Source organism: Manis pentadactyla, chromosome 12 (assembly GCF_030020395.1).
Source record: "Manis pentadactyla isolate mManPen7 chromosome 12, mManPen7.hap1, whole genome shotgun sequence".
Taxonomy (NCBI): Eukaryota; Metazoa; Chordata; class Mammalia; order Pholidota; family Manidae; genus Manis; species Manis pentadactyla.
The window spans coordinates 5,943,380-5,959,141 of record NC_080030.1 but is presented as its reverse complement, the minus strand read 5'-3'; the positions used below and the strand labels follow the sequence as shown (position 1 = coordinate 5,959,141).

At 53.7% G+C, this 15,762-nt stretch overlaps 1 protein-coding gene across 3 annotated transcripts; it reads left to right on the top strand.

Moving 5' to 3' along the window:
* Window positions 1-806: 806 nt before the first annotated feature.
* Window positions 807-15,262, top strand: SHD (Src homology 2 domain containing transforming protein D). Of its 3 annotated transcripts, XM_036883645.2 has the most exons (6): window positions 824-2,106; window positions 3,105-3,210; window positions 3,287-3,475; window positions 12,418-12,541; window positions 13,673-13,792; window positions 14,872-15,262. In XM_036883645.2, the coding sequence occupies exons 1-6, from the start codon at window positions 1,546-1,548 to the stop codon at window positions 15,056-15,058; spliced, it is 1,287 nt and encodes a 428-aa protein (XP_036739540.2). In that variant the 5' UTR covers window positions 824-1,545; the 3' UTR covers window positions 15,059-15,262. The 3 variants fall into 3 exon arrangements, with proteins under 3 accessions (XP_057345802.1, XP_057345803.1, XP_036739540.2); XM_057489819.1 differs by lacking the exons at window positions 12,418-12,541; window positions 13,673-13,792; window positions 14,872-15,262 and adding exons at window positions 3,934-4,118; window positions 9,172-9,334 and having other exon boundaries at window positions 807-2,106; XM_057489820.1 differs by lacking the exons at window positions 12,418-12,541; window positions 13,673-13,792; window positions 14,872-15,262 and adding exons at window positions 3,959-4,118; window positions 9,172-9,324 and having other exon boundaries at window positions 809-2,106.
* Window positions 15,263-15,762: the final 500 nt, after the last annotated feature.

Genomic DNA, 15,762 nt, shown 5'->3' with positions numbered 1-15,762 from the left:
TTCCCCTCTCTGTGCCTCGGTTTCCTCATTGGGAAAAAAATAACACTTCCTTCCAGCTCTCTGGGGTGTTTCGTATTAGAAGCCTGGTATATCGAGGCAGGAAAGCAAGGTGCAGTCTATGCAGACACTGCCCCCGGCCCCGCTGTTCTGGGAGGCAGGACACAGCAGTGTCGGCTCTGAATTCTGCTGGTACCCCCTCCCCTCCAAGCCTTAGGTACGGGCCCACCCTGGGGTGGAAGAAGGGAATCTGGGGTCTCATCCTTCCTGACCACCCCTCTCTGACTCCAGTATTAGGGGGAACTGAGCAAGCCCGCTTAGGTGGAAAGAAAAATGTGTTTGCTCTGGAATTAGCCGGCAGCCCCCTGCCCCCAGGCCTCTCAGGGTCCTCACCCCAGACAGCTGCAGGGCCTCACCACCAACAGGCAGTCGGGGCAGGCGAGACCCCCTCTCGGTTCTGCCCCCCTCCCCGCCTCCACCCCCAGAAGCCACAAAGGGACAGATGCTGAGGACACGCGCCGGGGACAGATACCATCTCCCCCTGGCCAGCTGCTCCGACCCTCCCCCTTGCTGCAAGTAGTCCCCTGGGGAGGGAGCACAGAGGAGGGCCCTCTCCGGGGAGGGGAAGCCAGACCCCTGGCCCGTCCTTTGCCTCCCCCTCCCTTTGGCTGCGTCAATACCAATTTTAGCCAGTGACCTCTGGAACAATTCCCACACCCCCATCTCCTGGTCCGTTTCGCCGCCAGACAGTGATTCGATCTCAACCCTCAGTAGTGGCCGCTCTCACCTCCTCCGCTGGTCAGTCTCACCCCTTCTTGCGGTCAAGTCCAGCCCCCCATTTCGCGGCCAATTTCCGCCTCTCCCTGCTCCCCACCTGGTACCGGAGCGAGGCCAGCGCTGTCGGTTCCCACGTCCCGCACCCCTCGCCTCCTCCCGCCAGCCTCGGTGCTCCGGGTCAGCGTCCAGCTGCCGCGGCCCCCGGCGCATCCCCTCCCTCCCTCCCTGAGCTCCGGGTGGGGGGAGGGCGGGGGACGCCGGGGCGGGGCGGCGGGGGAGCCTTGACGTCGCTGCCCCGGACGCGGCCCGGGGCCGGGAGGCGCTGGGGCGTCCGCCTGCGCGCCCCCTCCTCAGAGTCCCACCTCCCGGCCGAGCGCCGGCGGCGGCGGGTCAAGGCTCTCCGGAAGCGTGAAGGGGGATCGGAGGCGGTTTTATTTCCCTTTGTGCCGGTGGCTGGGGCCGGATCGAGGCGGCCGGGCCGGGGACCGCGGGACTGGGGCTCCCCCCGGCGCGGAGAGGAGCGCAACAAAGGGTGCGCCGCGCTCGGGTCACTGTCCCCGCGGCCCAACTTTGCGCGCTGCGCCCGCGCCCCGGGGGAGCCCGCCCGCTGCGCTGAGAACGCAGGCGTCCGGGCTGAGCGAGGGCTGGGGGCGGCCGCAGGCGGCGCTGTCCCGGACCCCAGCGGGAATCCCGGAGCTTCCCGGAGGCGGCGAGCTGCCGAGCCGTGCGCGGGGACCGCGCCGCCCGCGGAAACTCCGCGCGCTTCCGCGGATGCCCCTCGCGCTGGCCGCGCGACCCCGTGCTCTGCGTCCTGGGCCCTGCCGGGCGCGCCCGCGCCCCGCCGTCCTTCCAGAGCCGGGCTCCTCTGCCCCCGTCGCCTCCTCTCTCCTCTCCACCCTCTTCTGGGCCCAGCCAAGGGGCACACCTGGTCCTCCTCCTCCTCCTCCCTGGGCGCTCTGCAGAGAGAGGGGGCCCGGAGGGGGGCATGTGAGGCCCCTCCTGACAGAGGCCAGGCTCGGGGTGACGCGCGCCCAAATGGCCAAGTGGCTACGGGACTACCTGAGCCTTGGCGGCCGGAGGCCCCCTCCGCAGCCGCCCACCCCAGACTACACCGAGAGCGACATCCTGCGGGCCTACCGGGAGCAGAAGGATCTGGACTTCGAGGACCCGTACGAGGACGCGGACAGCCGCCCGGAGCCGGTCCCCGCCGGCCCCGCGGACTCCAGGGGCCCCGGAGACGCCAAGTATGACTCTCCCAAGCACCGGCTCATCAAGGTGGAGGCGGCGGACATGGCCAGGGCGAAGGTCTTGCTGGGCAGCGCCAGGGAAGAGGTGCGTGGCTGAAGCCCCAGGCTGGATGGCGCCAGGGGACTGGGTGGGGAGGGCAGGCTGGGCGCCCTGGGCCTCGGGGAACTTGTTTTACATGTGACCCCGGGGGCAGGCCAGGGCATCAGCGACCCGCTCCCCCGTCCTCCACCTGCTTGGTGGGGCCCGGTCTGGCCCCTTTCAGCGCCCAGCACTGGTTTCTCCCCACCTCTCTGGCTCTGCTTTGTCCTGGCAGCCGGAGGGGTCTTCCTGAGGCCGACTGAGTCACTCCCCTACCCGGCACCCAGCATCCTTCACCACTACTCTGCCCATCCTCTGTTCCCGTTTTACAGCAGGGGAAACTGAAGCTCACGGAAGCAAAGGAACTGGCCCAAGGTCACGTGGCCCTAGCGCATTAGAACTTGAACCCCGACCTGCCTCTAATGCCCATGCTTTTTTCAGTATTTTTTCTAGACAGTCAGGGAGTCCACCCCAAACCCTTAGTGAAGACAGAGAAGGATTTGAGGAGGGTTACAAGAGGCTGTTGGGTAGTGGTTAAGAGCAAAGAGAAAGGTGGGAGAAGGCTGCGACTCAGGGAAACGGGCAACCTGGGCTCAAACCTTGCCTCTTACCAGCTGTGTGACCCTGAGCAGGTGCTTACCCTCGCTGTGCATCAGTTTTCCCATCTGGAAAATGGGGATAAAGTACTTAGGGAGGGTTGGTATTACGAGGAAATATATGTAAAGCATTTAGAACAGTGCTGCCAGCTGATAAACATTGAGATTATTGAATGAGGGAGGCAGGGCCTGCTTTGGGGACGTCAGGACAGCACAGAGGAAGAGAGCTGGGGAAGCTGGGATCCGTCTGCACTTACGGGCAGCAGACAAGACTCACTACCCCCCAAAACAGAACAGCTTGAGGGGATGTGTCAGATGGCCCAGAGAGGTGCACCATCGCCCAGCAGGGGCACCAGAGCGAGGCTTGGTTGCCCTGAACACTTGCTCCTCCCTTCCGTTCCCCTCCAGTCAGAAGTGGACACTGAATACTCAGAGCCCTTTGATGCCCAGCCTCACCCACCACCCCCAGATGATGGCTACATGGAGCCCTACAATGCCCAGCGGGTCATGAGTGGTGAGTGGCCAGGCCTTGGGGTGAGGTGGCAGGGTCCTGGGGGGAAGTGGCAGCTGACCAGCGCTCTTGGCCTCAGAATTTCCCTGCAAAGGGGTGCAGCTGTATGACACTCCCTATGAGGAGCAGGACCCCGAACCGGGAGAAGGCCCCGCTTCTGGGAGGCGGCCTCGCCAGAGCCGGATGCCCCAGGATGACGAGCGGCCAGCAGACGAGTACGACCAGCCCTGGGAGTGGAAGAAAGACCACATCTCCAAGGCATTTGCAGGTGCTTTTCTGGCCCAGGCCCTGACCCTCCAGGCCCTGAATGCCCGTGTTTATTTCCTACTCTGGCCATATCCCCTTGTCTCAACTTAAAAAGGAGACCCCAGTCACCTGCTGCATCGGTAGTTCATTAATTCTCACTAGAGTGAATGACTTGATAGTCACAAATTTCTCTTCCCAGGATCTTCCTCTGTTGGTAGCCATACCCACCGCACCCAAAGATGGTGCCCAGCTTAAGGGGAAGTTGTAGGTAAAACAAAAACAACTTCTGGAAAGTCTCGTACTTCCCAGCTGCATACCACATGCTAATTAGGCCTCCACGTGCCAGCCAATTGGCGCGTCTTAGCAGCTATGCTAATGAGGCATCATAGGCAGCGTGCAATCAGCTTGGAGCATGAGAACTATATAAGCTAGCCCAGTCTTTCCCTTGGGTTCCTTCCCCTGATGATTGTATCACAAAAGAGCTGAAGATTAAAGCTTTCTGCAGAAGAATCCTGCTGTTGTTGGCGTGCTGTTCTTGCCGGCGAGGACGGGGCGCGCGACAAGTGGTGCCGAAACCCGGGAACCAGAACATCACCAGCACAGGGAGGACCCTTCAGACATCTGGAGAGGATTCAGAACTGCAGGACAGAAGAAAGCCCGGAGAGGTAAGTTCCGAGAGATGTGCTTTTAAGGGTGGTGGCTGATGGTTCTCTGTAAATAAAGAGGCACCATGGGAAACGCACCATCGTTAGTCTCAGCACTACAGGCAGCTCTCAAAGAGTGAAATTTGAAGGTCTCCACCAAAGTTTTGGATCATTTGTAAAAGCAGTAGATCGTGTTGCCCCCTGGTTTATCTGCTCAGGGTCCCTCTCCATCCCGAGTTGGGACAAGTTAGGGAAAGATCTTGATAGAGAAGAGGGACACTTGAGAGGAGGCACTAGACCACTATGGAAACTGATTAGAGCTTGCCTACAAGATGAAAAATGTGAAAAGGTGATAAAGGCAGGTCAGAGAGCCTTGTCAGACATCCAAGAAAGTATGTCAGAAACGGAACGGGAGACAGAGCTAGCTCGCGGCCGAAAAAGGGCCGCTAAAACGAAAGTTAAAAAGCCCCAGAGTGAGGGAGAGAGCCCGTCCAGGGCAAAAGCGAAAGAGCCCTGAGAAGCAGGTGACGACCTCCTCGGAGAAAATAGCAAATACCCCTGGAGAGAGTTGAGGGAACTCCAACTTTCCAATAGGGAATCAGAAGATGAACTAATGTCCTCGGAAGAGGAGGAGGAGACTAGAGCCGCGAAGTGCGGAAGTAAGGGAACCAGCAAGGCTGAAAGGCAGACCAAAGAGAAAATGAAAGCAGGACGCTCCTCATCGCCTTCAGCCCCGCCGCCCTATGCGAGCGGCGCACATTCCTTCTGTGCACCGGAGGATTTAAGGGCAATCAGACAGATGTTCCCCGTAATCGAGGAAAATGGTGCATGTGCCCATCAGCCTCTGACTCATAAAGAGGTCAAAGATCTAGCAGAGGCTGTTCGAACCTATGGAGTCAGTGCTAATTACACCCTAGCACAAATTGAGAGGCTGACGGAAACAGCTATGACGCCCTCCGACTGGCAGTATGTAGCAAAAGCCTGTCTCTAGCATGGGGCAGTATATAGAGTGGAAAGCATTGTGGCATGATCTTAGCCTGACACAAGCACGCAGCAATGCTGCTGAGGGGCAGCCCGTGTGGAATTTTGACATGTTAACAGGTCAAGGACAGTGGGTTGCTAACCAGACCGCCTTCCCCGTACAAGTGTGTGCGCAGATAAATGCGTGCACAGCCAAAGCGTGGAAGGCTCTCACTAACAAAGGGGAGGTTTCAGGCAATTTGACAAAGATTATTCAAGGGCCGAGCGAGCCATTCTCAGACTTTGTTGCTCGCATGATGGAAGCTGCAAGCCGAGTGTTTGGAGATCAAGAGCAGGCCATGCCCCTTATCCAGCAGCTAGTGTTTGAACAGTGCACCAGAGAATGCAGACAAGCAATTACCCCCTGGAAGCAGAAAGGATTGACTGCTTGGTTGAAAGCTTGCAGGGAAGTAGGAGGGCCCCTCACCAATGCAGGCCTAGCTGCCGCTATATTGCAGAGTCATAGACAAGCTAAGAACCTTAATAGGAATGTTAAGTGTTTTCAATGTGGGAAATTAGGACATATAAAGAGAGAATGTAGAAGCCCAACTTTAGAGTACACAACCCAAAAGACCCCTAGATTGTGCCCTAAGTGCAGAAAAGGCAGACATTGGGCCAATGAATGCCGATCTGTTAAAGACATAGAAGGGAAACCCTTAGAGTCGCCAAAAAACTCCCAGAGGGGCCCCCGCCGCCAGGGCCCGCAAATATATGGGGCAGCCAGCACACCAGTGTCCTTCAGGAGCAGCACAGCCCCCCAAGGAGAGCTACTCCAGGTTCAGCGAGATTGGACATCCGTGCCACCACCAGAATAGTGTTAACTCCACAGATAGGAGTTCAACCCATCCCCTCAGACTTTAAAGGCCCCTTACCACCAGATACAGTTGGGTTGCTCTTGGGGCGCTCTTCTGCTGCCTTAAAAGGCCTTGTAGTCCACCCCGGAGTTATTGATCAGGACTATGAAGGACAAGTAAAAATTATGTGCTCAGCCCCCAGAGGTATCTACCCTATATCCCCGGGAGACCGCATAGCCCAACTCCTAGTATTGCCCAGTCTCCATGCCAATTACCCAGCCGCCACCACTGAGAGAGGAGAAGGGAGTTTCGGCTCCTCTAACTACAATTCCGCTTTCATAGCATTAGACTTAGCAGACAGACCAAAATTGACCCTCAAAATAGAAGAAAAGAGTTTTGAAGGAATCCTAGACACTGGAGCAGATAAAAGTATTAACTCTGCAACCTGGTGGCCCTCCAAATGGCCTGTAACCCAGTCCTCACACTCTTTACAAGGTTTAGGATATGAGTCTAGTCATACCATTAGTGCCAAACCATTGAGATGGCAGGCGCCTGAAGGGCAAGAAGGTACAGTTAACCCCTTATGTGCTCCCACTGCCAGTCAATTTGTGGGGGAGAGATGTTATGCAGGGCCTAGGCCTTAAACTCATTAATGAATGCTCCATCCCTGCCCTAGACATGATGATGGATATGGGATATATCCCTGGTAAAGGACTAGAGAAACACCAACAGGGACGCACAGAGCCTATCCTACCCAAAGTAAAAAATGACCGTCATGGCCTGGGTTTTTCCTAGGGGCCATTGAAGACGCCATGCCCATACCTTGGCTTACAGAGGAGGCCATATGGGTTCCTCAGTGGCCCCTATCCTCTGAGAAATTAGAAGCAGCTCACCATTTAGTACAAGAACAGCTCCAATTAGGACATTTAGAACCCTCTGTATCTCCATGGAATACGCCCATATTTATAATCAGAAAAAAGTCAGGATCATGGAGATTGCTTCATGACTTGAGAGCAGTAAATGCTCAAATGAGGCTATTTGGACCTGTCCAGCGAGGACTGCCACTTCTCTCTGCTCTACCCAAAGAATGGAAAGTAATCATAATAGACATCAAAGATTGTTTCTTCTCCATACACCTAAACACCAAAGATAGAGAAAGGTTTGCTTTCACCCTGCCAGCTATTAATCATGAGCAACCAGACGCCAGATTTCAGTGGAAAGTCCTCCCTCAAGGGATGGCAAATAGCCCCACCATATGTCAACTGTATGTTCAGCAAGCGCTAGCACCAATTCGCGAAAACTACCCCAAACTAAAAATCATTCACTATATGGATGATATCCTTCTCTGCTCCCCACAATCAGCAAAAGTAGAAGAGGCCTATGTAAAGCTCACTAAATCCCTAGAGACTTGGGGACTGAATATAGCCAGTGAGAAGGTCCAAAAATCTAGTATTAGCAAATTCCTAGGAACCACTATTTCCACAGATGTTATTTACCCCCAAAAGCTTGAGATAAGACATGATCAGCTGCGAACTTTGAATGATTTCCAGAAACTCCTAGGAGACATTAATTGGTTGCGGCCATTTTTAAAGATACCTACCACTGAATTGAAATCGCTATTTAAAATCCTAGAAGGGGACTCACAACTAACATCACCGCGCTCCCTTACACCTGAGGCAGTGCTGGCCATCCACAAGGTAGAACAGGCCTTAATGACAGCACAATTAAATAGGATACAATTAAATGAACCCTTTGAGTTATGCATCCTTCCTACTCAGAGACTGCCAACTGCAGTCCTGTGGCAGCAAGGTCCACTGATCTGGATCCATCCCCAAGCCTCTCAGGCTAGAACGATAGAATACTATCCAGCTGCCATAGCCAAACTCGCTCTAAGAGTAGTAAAGACCTCCATAACACATTTTAGAGACGCTCCAGCAACAATCATAACCCCTTACAATATAGAGCAGATACAAACATTATGTGCTATGAATGATGATTGGGCCATACTTGCTTATAGCTTCTCAGGAACCTTTGACAATCATTTCCCACAACATCCCCTCATCAATTTTGCTAGAAATCATCCCCTAGTGTTCCCTCGGATCACTAGCCTAACCCCGTTGCCACATGGAGAAACAGTCTACACAGACGGATCCAAGACTGGTACGGGTGCCTATGTCCATAACGGCAAAATTGTAACAAAAAATTATACGCCCAATACTCCACAAATAGTAGAATGCCACATCGTTTTAGAGGTTCTACAAACCTTCCCTGGACCTTTGAATGTTGTGTCAGATTCTTGTTATGTAGTTAATGCAGTCAAATCTCTAGAAGTGGCCAGGCTAATCAAAGCATCCAGCACAGTAGCCACTCTGTTCAAGCAGCTGCAATCAGAATTACTTAATAGACGATCACCCTTATAACCCACATCAGAGCACATTCGGGCCTTCCCGGGCCTATGGCCCGCGGCAACCAGCTAGCAGACCTCGCGACTAGGAGTATAGCTTTCCCTCTGCTAGACCCTGTCGCCACAGCTTCAAAATTCCACTCACAATTTCATGTCACCACTGAAACACTGCGCAAGCGGTTTAGTATAACCAGAGCCGAAGCTAGGAACATTGTTCTTAGCTGCCAACACTGCTGCAGTTTTCTTCCCACACCTCATGTTGGGATCAATCCTAGAGGTATTAAGCCTTTACAGGTTTGGCAAATGGATGTAACATATTTCTTCCTTTGGGAAGCTGAAATATGTACATGTATCTGTGGATACATGTTCGGGAGTCATCTTTGCCTCCCCATTGCCTAGAGAGAAAGTTTCCCATGTCATTCACCACTGTCTTGAGGCTTGGAGCGCATGGGGGTTACCCCAAATCCTCAAAACAGACAATGGTCCCGCCTATACGTCTGCCAAATTCGCTCAATTTTGTCATCACATAAGAATTAAACATATCACTGGTCTTCCTTACAACCCACAGGGTCAAGAGATTGTGGAGCGTGCGAACCACACTCTCAAGTCCTATCTAATTAAACAAAAAGGAATCGAGGACATACCCCCCACACCCAAAACAGCTATAGCCCTAGCACTCTTCACTCTCAATTTTTTGAACCTGGATGCTCAAGGCCATACAGCGGCAGACCGCCATAATCAGTGGCCAAAAGACCCACAAGAACTAGTGAAATGGAAGGATGTATTATCTAACCAATGGAAAGGCCCAGATCCAATTATAATAAGATCCAGGGGAGCTGTATGTGTTTTCCCCCAGGGTGAAGAAAACCCCTTCTGGATCCCAGAGCGCCTGACAAGGAAGGTCCTGGACAAAGGAGATGACCTCTCTGTGCCTACTGATCCTGCTCTCATCGCTGGGAACCCCGATTCAGGGAGTACTGAGATGGGGAATATTGTCTGCCTTCCCTAAGCCTATGCCGGTCCGCTATAATGCAGTAGTGTTTCCACGTCTCTTCACTACCAACTCCAGTATAAATCTGCCATACGTAGCCATGGATACAGTAACCGCTCCTTTGGGAGAAAACCGATCCTTTGTAACCAGTGGATCGTTATGCTTTACCACCAATATAACTCAGACAAACTGTATTCCCCTCACACGAAAAGCATATGGCTGGTATGATCCTTATGACCGGCATATGGCCGCCTCCTCTTCCAGAACTGCGTTTTCTCAGGCAAATCTCACCTTGGAGGTCATCTGGATCAATGGTACCTTTGTCCAGCCCAAACCCCCCAAATCAACACAGCGTAGACCATATCAGCCCAGGTATGCTCCCCAGTGCTTGGGAGACTATGAGGAAGATTCATGGCCTTGGACTGATTGTCAATCCCGTACAGCTATTTGGGTAGACGAGAATCAGTATTTCTCCCTCTCACCAGATATGTCTAGAGAAACCCTGTGGAAAACCCAAGGAGAGTCTAGTATTTCACAAGACGTATCGCTTAACCCGTTCCATAAATGGCTGTTATGCGGTACCAATGGGTCTTGCACTGATCTCTCTCCCCTTAGTCTTCTCTTGGGAGGAAACAGCAGCATGGGGAATGTCTCCCTCCAGACACAGCTCTCATCCTCATGTACAACTTATAACGCAACTAGCATGACCCAACTACATACCGGACCTATAGTCACAGGAAATCTCAAGGCTTGTCGCCTGTATCAGATCATTAACAACACTAACCCTCAAGTAGTCCCGCCAACTCCTGTCTGTCTTTATCCCCCATTCCTATTTATCTTGTCCAATGATGGTTTTAGCTCCTGTTCCAATACCTCCTGTTTTCTGTCTCAGTGCTGGAATGCGCTTAATTTTACTAATGCCTTAGTGGCCCGTGTCCCTCGTTGAGTCCCTGTCCCAGTTGATGCTCCTGATTCAATGACATTGTTCCGCGAAAAACGCGACTTTGGCATCACTGCCGTCCTGGTAACCATCATGTCGGTGGCCGCAGTGGCCGCCACAGCAGCCGCCATAGCTTTGGACACCACTATCAAAACAGCTACAGAACTCAACCTTGCGGAATCAGTATCCTCTGCCCTTGACCATCAGTCCACACTTGATGGCAAGCTGAAAGGAGGAATAATGGTCCTCAATCAGCGAGTAGATCTAGTGGAAGAGCAACTAGATGTGCTCTGGCAGTTAGCCCAATTGGGATGTGAGCGAAAGTTTCGCGCTCTCTGCATTACTAGCATACAATATGAAAACTTTACGCGAGCAGCTAATCTGTCACGAAGCCTGTCCCAGTATCTTTCAGGAAACTGGTCCCAAGACTTTGATGGAGCGTTGGAAGAGCTACGGCAAGAAATAACCCACATCAACTCCACCCGGCTGGATATCTCCATAGCAGAAGGACTCTCTTCCTGGTTCCACAGAGCCCTCTCCCACGTCAAAGAGTGGGCGGGCATGGCTGGAATGGGTGTATTCATGCTTGGAGGTCTCATGCTCCTACTCTGGTTGTTATGCAGGCTCTGTGCCCAACGCAGGCAAGATAAAGTGATCCTTGCTCAAGCCTTGATGGCGGTAGATATTGGCGCCTCTCCCCAAGTATGGCTCAACATGCTCAATAAAGAAGCTCAGCTTTAGCTTGAGGTAGCCCTTGCACCCTGAGCCCTTGTGGCATTGCACCAGGCCCGGGTACCTTATCGCTTACCTGCAGCTTTCCCTAAGAAACTCGCGGTGCAAGAGGGTCAAAGAAAAGGTCCAAGACCCTTTGTACCAGACGGTCCCAACGTCTGCTAGAGGATGGGAGGCTATGCACTGCAAGAGGTTTTAGACCCCTCTGAGAGACATGCCTGATTGCATAGGGGTAGATGTCTACAAACCCCTCTCCGAAAATAGGACATCAAATGTTTCTGGAGATCAGGCCTCTATCTCCACCTCAGCTGACATGTTCCGTTCTGAGTTTCAACAAAACAAAGGGGGAGATGTTGGTAGCCATACCCACCGCACCCAAAGATGGCGCCCAGCTTAAGGGGAAGTTGTAGGTAAAACAAAAACAACTTCTGGAAAGTCTCTTACTTCCCAGCCGCATACCACATGCTAATTAGGCATCCACCTGCCAGCCAATTGGCGCATCTTAGCAGCTATGCTAATTAGGCATCATAGGCAGCGTGCAATCAGCTTGGAGCATGAGAACTATATAAGCTAGCCCAGTCTTTCCCTTGGGTTCCTTCCCCTGATGATTGTATCACAAAAGAGCTGAAGATTAAAGCTTTCTGCAGAAGAATCCTGCTGTTGTTGCGTGCTGTTCTTGCCGGCGAGGACGGGGCGCGCGACATTCCTCGTAAACTCAGATGTATCAGAGTGCAGTACGTCTTCATTCTGCTCAGTACAGTGCAGGGAGAGGCTTTAGTGTCGGACTGGACCTGGGTCTATGTCACTTTATCGGAGTCTCAGTTCCCTTACCTATAAAATAGGGGTCCTTATAGTACCTTACAAACAGGGTGTTTGTAAAATGAATGCTAGAAAATGCTCAGTTACTCCAGAGCTGAGAGGATAGCATTTCTTAGTAGCTCTCATTAGGCGGACTTGGGGTCAGTTCCCTCCTGAGCCGGGTAAGCTTGGTCAAGACTCGAGCCTGTTTCCTCTTCTGTAAAAGGGGTAGTAACAAGGTCAGCTTTAAGAAACAAATACCTTGGACCAGGAAGAGTGATGCGAACCCAGCTTTGCCTCAGAAGTTATATGACTGGGAGGAAAATCGGGTCTCAGTACCTCAGTCTTTCTGTCTGCACATTGGGGGTGGTTTTTTAGCTTCGTGGCTTGGCCAGAAACTTCCAAACTGCCCTTCCATGCCGCCAGACTTAGATATGACCACGCCTCTTTCTTCTGAAGCCAATTGGTTGCTCCTGAACCAATCCTGCCCCAGCCTTAGACCCAACCCTTCTCTTTTGGATTCTGATAGGTTGCCCCAAGCTGGCATGCCCTTCATGCTGAGAATCCATTGGCTTGCTCTTGCCCCGTCCCTGCCCCCGCTAGGTGACGCTTGACCCTTTTCTCTCTGACCACCCCCACAGTGCAGTTTGACAGTCCAGAGTGGGAAAGGACCCCAGGCTCAGGCAAGGAGCTCCGGAGACCCCCGCCCAGAAGTCCCCAGCCCGCAGAGCGCGTGGACCCAGCCCTGCCCCTGGAGAAACAGCCGTGAGTGGGGAAGCTGAGGATGGAAGAGCCATCTTGAATCCCTCCCTGCCTCATACCAGCTACAGACTCCTCTGACTGGGGCGTCTGGAGGAACTTCGATTCATTCATTCACGTCATTCATTTCTTCAACTAATCTTCATGGGGCACCAGCACCTACGGTGTGCTACACACCCAGTTAGATGCAATGCAAAATTAGACGGAGTTGCCTTTTCTCTGGCATCAGGTTCCAGGTTGAAATCTCCGCTCTTCATCTCTTGGCGGTGTGGCTTTTGGCAAGCCACTTAACCTCTCTGAGCCTTAGATTCAAAACCGCCAAGGTGGTGCCTTAGCTCAGAGTAAGTCTCCACTTGGGTGGGACTTAGAGCAAAGCCTGAGGGCAAAGAGACAGAACCGAAACATCCTCACCCCTAGGAGATCTTGGGATGGAACTGTGTGCCTCAGGATTTTGAGGGGGGGTCCCAACTTTGGGGCAGGGGCGAGGCACCCAGAATGGAAGGGTCTGGGTCTTCTCTGTGCCTCTTCGGCCTAGGAGCTCCTGGAGGAACTCCCTAAGCCCCCGGAGCCCAGCCCGTGTGTGTTTATCACAGTCGTTCCCAAACCCCTTAGGTGGGCGATACATTAGAACTAATTAACACTGAAGCACGGGGGAGATGTTTATCTTCTTTTCCATTTTCTTTCAATACAAACCACCACCAAGTCTGGTGCTCATCTGTCTTTGACACCTTGCTTGCAACTGCTAACCTCTCGGAGCACATTAAAGATATGCTAGGTAAAGAAATGGTACAAGTGGGTGAAGATACAGGATGCGGCAAATAGGAAAAGTGATAGACAAGTTATTCAAGTTGGGAGTGCGGGGGGGGGCATCCGAGCACCATGAGGACCCTGCGCGCTGAGGCTGTAGAAATCAAGGTCAGGTGTACGTGTTGAATGGGAGGGAGCAGCTGCCTCCCCCCCCCCCGAGAAAGCCGGGTCTGCCTGATAACCAGGCTCCCCTGAGAAACCCAAGGGAATCTTTCCTGCTTGTTTGCCTGGAGATCACAAGTCCTTGGACCAGCTGTTCCTGCACCAGACCCCAGAGTGGGTCTGAAGGCGGATCGTCCCATTCGTGAGACACCTCCCCTGTACCCCTAGGTGGTTCCACGGCCCGCTGAGCCGGGCGGACGCCGAGAACCTCCTGTCGCTCTGCAAAGAAGGCAGCTACCTTGTGCGGCTCAGCGAGACCAGCCCGCAGGACTGTTCCCTGTCCCTCAGGTGAGAAGCCAGGCCCGGGAGGGGCAGACGGTCACGGGACCGCGTGTGTCCTGCTTTCCCGTTAGTTCCGGGGGAGCAGAGGGGTGTGGCGCCAGCAGGCAGTGGGTGGGGCTTTGGGGCCCGCGGATGGAGACTTCCGGGACCAGTGGGCGGGGCTTCCAGGGAGGCCAAAAACATGGTTCCAATGAGAATGAGCTCCCTGTCACTGGAGGTATGCAAGAAGATGGCGTGGAAGCCATACAGTAAATCTAGGACTTGGGTGAGATGGGGAACCAGATGTTTCCTTTGGACTCTTTCAGTCCAAAAGTTAAAGTATATCCATTTGTGTGCTTCTGGGGCTAGAATCTCAGTAGCCCTGTAGGCCTTTGAGTTTGAAACCCTGGTTCTATGCACTTCTCTGCCTATGATTCTAAGTGTGTCTGATTATAAAACCACTTCTAAGATTATTCTAGGCATCTGGGTGTGAGATTCTTAAAAACCCAAGATTGTAGAGGGCTTGGAGAAGGGTTCAAATCCTACCTCTGCCACTTGCTAGCTGTGTGACCTTAGCTAAATCATTCAACCTCTCTGGGCCTCGGTTTTCTCATCTGTGAAACAAGAATACTAATAACATCTACTTCGTGGTAATACTTTGATGATTGAATGGGAAAAAAAAAGTATGCGGAAAAAGATTGAGAATAGTGCCCAGGAGAGAGGGAGTGCTTGATTCTTATTAATGATGATGATAAAATTCTCAAGGTCGAGATCATTCCATCCACCAGGGATGGAGGAAAAGGACAGAGACGCCAGACTGGGGACATTAAACTAGTGGGGAGCGCAGGCATCAGGAAGTTTGGAGAGCAAGTGCAGTCTGTGTTCCAGGAGAGGGACCTCCCCCCGCTAGGACCCCCAGCCTGCCTCTACAGCGGACAGCATGGGGTGCGTCCCTGCCAGTGTGGAACACGCCAGCAGCTTGGCCCCAAATGTGTACCGGAAATGTTTGGGATGCCAGTCCCTGGCTCCTGGGGGCCACGAGGGGGTGGCTTTAGGGCTGGAGTGGGTCTGGGGTGCCGAAAGCCCCCTGTGACACCTGTCCACAGGAGCAGCCAGGGCTTCCTGCACCTGAAGTTCGCCCGGACCCGAGAGAACCAGTACGTGCTGGGGCAGCACAGCGGTCCCTTCGCCAGCGTGCCTGAGCTTGTCCTGCATTACAGCTCCCGCCCTCTGCCCGTGCAGGGCACCGAGCACCTGGCCCTGCTGTACCCGGTGGCCACGCAGAGCCCCTGACCACCTCTGGTCTCTGTGCTGCCGGTTGCAAACCGCTGGGCATCCTTCCGGGCCTGGAGGCCTGAGGGAGAGACCCCCTCCCCGTCCAGGCCCCGAGTCTTCACCAGAGCCACCTTCTCGGTCCCCTTCTGGGTTCCAGGGCCTAGAATTGCGTCTTGAAGCCCTCTGCTGGTCTGGAAAATAAATGTTATTGTGCGTTTCAAATGTCCTTCCTGGGCGGCAGGGATCCAGGCCCTGGGAAGGGGAAGGGTGTCCCCACTCCTCGTTTGGGGACGAGGCTGGGGTTGGCACCCGAATTGCTCACAGGCAGGAAGCAAAGCTCAGAGCTAGAGAGGGAAGGAGGCAAATGAAAACCCAGAGACGCTGGAGACCCGCAGATACAAAGATGGAGAAACTGAGGGGCAAGGCGCTCCAGGCAGCCCCACCCCACTCAGCTCCCCCTCGCAGGGGGCGGGCAGCGGAGGCTGCTGCGCGGAAAGGACATCTGTCCCCATGGAAACGGCAGCGTGGGGGAGGGGGGCTGGCCCAGTTGGTGTCATTTCAAGGTGACAGTCGGACAGGAGACCCCAGGAGCTGAGAAGTGACGGAGAGCTCCTATCTCTCTCCTGGGGGGATACACCTGCTGGAGGGGGGCACTTACAGCTCAGGGCACTGTTTGGGGGCTGGGGGCCTTACTTCTCTGCTAATTGGACACGTCCCTCCAA

What these genes read in the sequence shown, in the direction of transcription:
- SHD (XM_036883645.2), top strand. Translation starts at nt 1,546, where the DNA reads ATGCCCCTCGCGCTGGCCGCGCGACCCCGTGCTCTGCGTCCTGGGCCC. An exon ending in CATCTCCAAGGCATTTGCAG is followed by an intron (nt 3,476 to 12,417) that starts GTGCTTTTCTGG and finishes CCACCCCCACAG; the next exon opens with TGCAGTTTGACAGTCCAGAG. An exon ending in GACTGTTCCCTGTCCCTCAG is followed by an intron (nt 13,793 to 14,871) that starts GTGAGAAGCCAG and finishes ACCTGTCCACAG; the next exon opens with GAGCAGCCAGGGCTTCCTGC.